The 7214-nt window shown below is 42.7% G+C and overlaps 1 protein-coding gene across 1 annotated transcript in view; it reads left to right on the forward strand.

Moving 5' to 3' along the window:
• Nucleotides 1–7214, forward strand: part of LOC147646935 (uncharacterized) — a 592289-nt gene that overhangs the window by 304728 nt on the left and 280347 nt on the right. Inside the window, 1 exon segment of the mRNA XM_086872733.1 lies at nucleotides 1226–1233. Within this exon segment, the coding sequence (XP_086728859.1) occupies nucleotides 1226–1233 (8 nt within the window).

Below are 7214 nucleotides of genomic sequence, written 5' to 3' on the forward strand. Positions count from 1 at the left end.
AACTAATAAAACAATATGAGGGTAATAAAAACATTAATAAACTGATTGCTGAACACATCCCATCCAAAACTGCAAAACAAATCAGTGACAAGAGATGCTATCTGATGTTAAAACAACAAGCCTCAATTGGATTACAAACTAACAGAAAAACAGAAGAGCAGCCACAGGAAAAAATTCAAAAGCCATCAAAGCGTAAAGAAACCACAATAAAGCAGTTGAAAAAACACTAGGAAGATATTATCCCATCAAAGATCAGTGATGGCACCTTCATTTTGTATCAGGAAGCCTTCCAAGAAATTCTCAAAAAGAAAAATAAGAATCCCACCCACACCATTAGTGAAATAACCAAAGACTGCATGAAGGTATTTAAAGAGATGCACAGCTGGGAAAAGAACACGGCCTCGTCCGTGGGGCTGTGCCTGGCTGTGCTGCTGGAGCTCCACAGGGACGTGATCTGCGAGGCTCTGTCTGCTGTGGCCGCCTGATCCAGCAGGCATTCTCCATTTATTTCAAGACTGTTATTTTATCATTTTTCTGTAGTGTATAAATAAAAGATGTGTTCTAATAAATAGACTGCAAGACTGTTCTTTTGCTGCCCAGGGTCTGCAGGGCATAGGGGAAGAGGGGGAAAAGGGTGCTTGTGCTCAGCAAGCTGCCCAGGTATGCAGTGGTGCAGGGAAAATGGCCAGAAGCCCCTTGGCCTTTGGTGGTTCTGCTGAAGGCACAAGCCCTGTCCCAGCCTGACAGCACCATCTGTGTCCTCCTGCCCATGTGGTGCTGGCTGGATTGCTGAGGGCTCCCAGGTGCATCTTGATCCAGCTCCATGAGCAGCCCCCAGGCTTGATTTGCCTTGTTCCTGACAGCCGGCTGCTCTGGAGCTTCCCTGGGGCTCCAGATTGGAGCAGGTTTATCTGAGGGGGGTGAGAATGCCAGGATGTGCCAGGACCAGAGCCCTGGGGTTTCCAAGGAACAAACCATCAATCCCCTTTTCCAGGAGATCCCAACCCTCTGAATCACACTTGGGATAGAGAATAGCAGAATCGCTGGAGTGCTTAAGACCGGAATGCTGGGAAAAGACCTGATCTTTAATGAACCCCATTTCCTGATGGGAAATAATCCAGGATTTCAGTTCCTGGAACTGGAAAAAGAAGGAAATGTTTATTTGGGAGGTGCCATAGGTGCTCCTGGACAGGGGATTTCCCTAATCCATCCTTCCCTGATTGAGGAATGGAAGTTTGTGGGATGAGCCAGGATTAAGAGACCCCTCCCTCAGGTGTGTGATCCAGGATTTTTCTGCTTTTTCCCAGCCCAGGTTAGCCATGTGCAGCATTCCAGAGGGATGGAGCTATCATGTTTGTAATCCATGATTTTCCCATTTTTTCCCCAGTTGTTCCCAGTCCAGGTGAGCCATGTGCAGCCTTCCAAATGGATTGGTTCAAACCAGGAAGGATTTTATCCCCCATGGGAATAAACCTGGGCTCCAAAACACTCCCAGAATGGCAAAATCCTGATTTTAGCAGCTTTTTCCAGCTCCACATTGGAGGAACTCATGGATCTGCTGGATGATGGGTTCTCATCCCAAATAATCTGCCTGTTTGTCGAGGAACACTCTGGTGATGGTGCTGATACAAGTTGTGCTGATCCAGTCTTCTGAGAGTTTTGGGGATTTTTTTGGGGGCGGGATTTCAGGTGTCTGAGACAGCGGGGAGTGAGGCAGGAGAGAATCCAGATCCAGAAAAATACCGGATAGTGCTGGGAATGGGGAAATCGCAGTAGAAACAAGCACAAAGGAACTGGGACAAAAAGCATTTTTAAGAAGGGAAAAAAAGGATAACATTCCAACCAAATGCACTGGATGCATATGGATGCTGAAAGCAGGCAGGGAGCACAGAGCCTGTGTGAAACTAAGTCACACAGGCTTCTCTCTCTGGCCTGGGAAAGCATAAGAAGGAATCCCAACAGTTCTTGGTAAAGGACACCAATTTGCAGGTGTTAGTCAAGGGCTGGTGTTCCACTTAAGCAATGAAGGTGATGTGTACCTTTAATGAGAAATGGGAGTTTTACCTCTCAGACCTTCTCAACCATGTGTATAAAAGTAGATTAAGAATAATAAACTTTGCTCTCTTGGACAATGCAGCTAAGGGAGTCAGTGTCGTACTCCTCGCCATTCCTAATACAGTGCGAGAGAAAAGAATAACTTGGAGGTGGAATAGGAGAAATTCCAACACAACAGGTTACCAAGGCCTGGGAGGGCCCAAATTTTTCATTTTATTTGGGAATTTTTTTGGTGTTTATCAATGTTATTGCATTTTTTTTTCCAGGAAAATCCTGGTTTCTTTCTGATGGGACTTGCCTCCTGTTCTTGTAGTTCTGATTTTGCCCATCCTCATTCCCAAAAGTTTTTAGAAATTTCTGTAAAATGATGAAAATGATGATGGACTGTGGCCTTTTTTCTTTCTCCTTACTTGTGATGCTATTGCAGTGAAAAGAAGAAGAAAAAACACTGATAAGAAATGGTAAAAAAAAAGATAAAAAGATCAGCATTTTACCGTGTATCAGTGCTTGGCTATTTGTTTTAAAGCTTTTTTGGCAAATGTTCTTTTTGCTATAAAATAGAATTATATGAAGCCCTGAAGAGGTTTAAAAAATAAGAGAGAAAAAGTAAATTATAATTTAAAATTTGGCTTCTTTTTCAAAGGAGCAATCCTTTTAGACTACAAAAGTGTCGTGGTTTTTAAGAAGTAACTAAATATTACTAGAAAATTTACTTATTTCTTGCTATGAGATGTGGATTAGAACAAGAGCAAAACAGGCTTAAAACTTAGAAGGAATAAAGTAAGTTCATTAACAAAACTACAAGAATAAGAACACCAGAATAAACCTCCAGAAAAACCTTTTTATCCCCCACTACTTAACCATTCCCTCGTTCAAATGACAACATAGAGACAAAAATGTTTGGAACTCAGGTGTTTAAAACAGTCCCAATCCCTGAGAGTCTTTTCATCAGCCTTTGTAGAGAAACAGAAGTCTTCTTCTGCTAATCTATGGAGTTTCTCACAAGAAAACTATTTTTGTTATAGCTTTCTATTTTTCTGATGTCCAGAAATCTGTCATCCTATTTTCTCCTCCCATTTCACATCACTCTGAGGTGTGTTATGGGCCATGAGTCTAGGGATGTCATTTTTAAGGATGAGTTATTCAAAGGCAAAAGTTCTCTTCATTTGTCTTTGTGAGCTTCCCTGGAAAAAAGAAATTTTCTCTTTGCCTCTCAAGGCTTCAAATCTTCAACTATTACTTCTCCCCACTCTGTTCCAGCACTTCACTGTATCACAATTCCTCCACCTTTTGCTCAAAATCTACACTTTGAACACTCCATTCCTCCCTATATACTCTGTCATGAATTAAAGGAGTTTTTTCAGAACACTATTGTCCATCTCCATAACTTTAACAGAAAAATATTTCAGCTTAATTAAAGCATCTCCTTATTCTCTACCTCTTCTGAAGCTTAACTCTTTTCTTTACTGTCTCTGATAGTTTATAAAGTCTCTTTACATGTTGATTACTATATTTTTCTTTTTCTGGAAAAAAAGGATTAATCTGAAAGTCTCATCTGGGTGATGAAAGAGTTAAAATCTTGCCCAGGCTTTGTAGATGGTTCTGTGATCTCTGCGATGGAAGATTGTTCATGGCTGCTCTGGAGAGTGTGGTCACTGTCTCAGCCCGCCGCGGGTTCTTTTCTTTCCTTACTTGGCAGTCTCTGGTGAATTCAGTCACAGCAAAAACTGCAGCCAAGCCAGGGACCGGCCTGGCTCGGCCAGAGCCCGGGGCAAGCCCCGCAGGCCCCATCTCCCGGCCGGGAGCCGCGGCAGGCCCAGCCCAGCCCCTGCCCGGGCCGCATGGGCTGGACCGGGGATGGGAAGCCAGCTAAAGCTCAGTTACCTTTCACAGACAGGAAACAAAGAGACCAAGAAATTCCCAGGCTTAGGTCTTAAGGTGGTGTCTCACTTTTCAATGGTTAAGAACTGCTGTCAATTCTTAGAAATGACCAGCTGTTGGCTAGGAGACAAACTCCCATCAGGCTCCAGCGGTTTGAACTTCCTTAGGTGTTTCTCTTTGTTTTCTTAAATGCCAATCCATCACAGTTTGATAGACCATGCTGGATTAAATAGCATTTGTTGTTGGCCAGTTTTCCTGATTACATAGGGTCCGGTTTCAGAAATTTTTGGAGTCAATCTAATTGGTGGCTGTGTGGTAGGTATTACAACATGAACATTAAGCTCTCCCCAAGATTTGGTATTGTTTTTACCACACACAATTTTGGAGGACAATTGTACAGCTGTTAAATTCAGCCAACAATCTTGATTCCAAGTTTCACAAGATTTAACCTGGCCACGAGATCCGGCGACTTGACTGGGTACAGGCTCAGTATGGGATCCGGTACTCAGTCTGCAGCGTATTGAAACATCATCACCTTGAGTTAACAGAAAAGAAGGGAAAACATTAGTTTTGTAATTTAGCACAAAAAGGAGTGTTCACATCATGGTATGTGATTATTACACTAAATATAGGCCTTGCTACAGCATTTGTTTTAAATCTGGAAGTTCATGGTTTATCTGATCTTCATGTCCCTCGGTATTCTTCTGTAGAGAATAAACAAAACAGAGTCTGCCACATAGGGGCAGGAGATTAAAACAATGGAATTATCCAGCACGTGTTTATCCGATGCTCTTTCCCCAAGGCATCGAAGGATACCCATGCATATTCTCCTGTAGTTCTTTTAAAAGCTTCAGCTTGGACTAACCAAGATATAATCCCCACTCTTACCAGCACAAAGCGTAGAATTTCTTGCCACTTTTCCTTTTGCCATACATGAATCCTGTTTACTTCCCAGTCCTTTTGTTGCCAAAAAGGAAGCCACTCAGTATATCCCTTGAACATAGCATAGGAGTTAGTGTAGATACAGACAAGAGAGGTATTCTGTGCCTCACGCTGGAAAACACTCCAAACAGCTATCAGCACTGCATCCTGAGTGCTGCTTTCTTCCTCAGTAACAATTTGTTCAGCAGAGGAAAGGTGGAGGGCTACTGCCCTGCACCTCCACACCTCTCCCTCTCGTTTGGCAGAGGTATCAGTGAACCAAGAGTTTGCTGATTGTTTTTGCTCACTGTCCAGAACCTGTGAGTGGTGTTGCTTCAGCCCACTGCCCAGAATCAGTTGAGGGCAAGGTGGAGTGTTTGGTACAATGGGGCTGGAATCCTGCCACTGAGAGACCAATTTACTTAATTTTTCAAGCGGCAGGTTAACCATTAAACCCTTCAGTACCCTTTTCTTCACCCCCAAGTTCCACCAATACTGTAGACTAGAAATTTGCCTACCGTTTTCTGTTTTTATATTAGGAGGGGTTTCTTTAATTATCAAGTCAGGTTTGTCATGGCTGCTACTTAAGCTCTCAGTTTTTTGTATCACCTGATTTTTTACAGCTCCTTCTGTTATTGAGAAGATGTTAGAGTAATGTTCAATCTGTGCATACCACTTTCTCACTGAGGCCCTCTGGACCACCCCATTGGAGGGGGGAGTCCCAGTACTGACTGTCTTCATAACTTCAAAAGGGCCTTTTAATGCAATTGGTTGTTGTTGTGCAGTTTTTCCTACTTCTATGAGAGCTGGAATAACTACAAACAATCCTTTTTCCCAGGTAGTGTAACTCTTTTCAGCATCTTTATTTTTTATTACTTCCTTTTCATCTCCTCCCACGAGGATATCATCTATGGTTGTTTCGAGGAGAATTGCTGTAGGTTTCAGTGATTCTGGAAGACCACAAATTAAAGGGGTCATAATTTTAGCATTCACAGGTAGCAACATTGGTGATTCATAACCAGCATTTAATTTTCTTTCATGAATCACTTGCAAACAAGCTGCCTTATGAATATTTTCTAGAATTTGGTCTGGGGAACCAGCCAAAGCTACAGGATCTCCCCTTTCCAGGGGGTTAAGTCCCCCTGGCCAATATGCAGCTCGCTGGGTTAGGGACCATGGGTTGCGGTTATCTCCTGTTGTTAAGAAAACACCATGTCCCAAATAACCACTTGCTTCTTGTTCTGTTCATCGAATTTGATCTCCCCCTGTGAGAGACACTCGGAATACGTACTCTGTCTCTGAGTCATGAGGGAGACGCCCGTACTCCTTTTTTAACTTAGCCAATGCAGTAGCAGTGTACGGGATTTCTTTAGTGGTTATATGCAGATCAAGATCTTCATCATTGATGTAGTTATATTCTGTTTTAATCAAAGGTCTTACTTGGGAGCAACAGTTTTCACCACAATTTTTTACCAAATGTAAATCTGCTTGAGGATATATGTGATTTGTCTGAGGAGTTTCTTTTTCCAGCAACTCCTTAAAGGAGTCAGCACACTGTGAATTTTTGGCACACTCCTCACTCAGGGCAGTTTGTAAGAAATTATTTTCTTCATTTTGCAAACTTTCAACTAAATTTTGTAGGGATTGACTAATTGCATTTTCTTCCTACCTTTGTCTCGTGCGAGCCTCTACAGCTGACGTAAGGCAAGCTCCCAATACAGAACAAATTATGGCTTTATTACGGCCAAATTTGAACTTTGCCTCATGTTGCAGGGAGCAAATTCTGTCAGTTACATTTTCCAGCTTGAACCAATTATTTTGAGCCCATTCTTCCCCAGCTGGAGAGGGCCTAGCATTATGTTTTGCTAACAAAACAAAATGCAGCTTTATCTTTTGCACTAGAGTTTTCAGAGTTTTCATTCATCTTTGTGTGTGAAGGGACCAATACCACTACAGGGAGTAAAGTAAAACTTAGTTACACTACGCAGCCCATGCTATGTTTCCCTTTGCTTCCCTGAATGGGTGAAGAGACCAAATCTGCTTGTGACTCTTTCAGTTTAAAATATCTGCTGGTCTCTCTGCTACACCAAGCAGTCAAAATAGAAAAAAATATCAGTCCCACCTTTTGCACTCGAAGATCCCTTGTGAAATTCTGAAGACAGAGCCCTCAAATGAGTGTAGGGGTGCTTTTCACCTGGGCATGTGCAGTTTGTGAGAAATTCGAGTCGCCTCCCTTGCTTTCTAAACACTGCTCAGCAGCATGGCAGGCTAGGGGCGGCTGAAGCGAAACGTCCTTCCCCTGATACAGACTGCACAACAACCTGCAACCACTTCTGTCTCTCAGAATCCTGTCCATG

The sequence above is a fragment of the Cyanistes caeruleus genome, unplaced genomic scaffold (assembly GCF_971803275.1).
Source record: "Cyanistes caeruleus unplaced genomic scaffold, bCyaCae1.hap1.1 HAP1_SCAFFOLD_76, whole genome shotgun sequence".
Lineage (NCBI taxonomy): Eukaryota > Metazoa > Chordata > Aves > Passeriformes > Paridae > Cyanistes > Cyanistes caeruleus.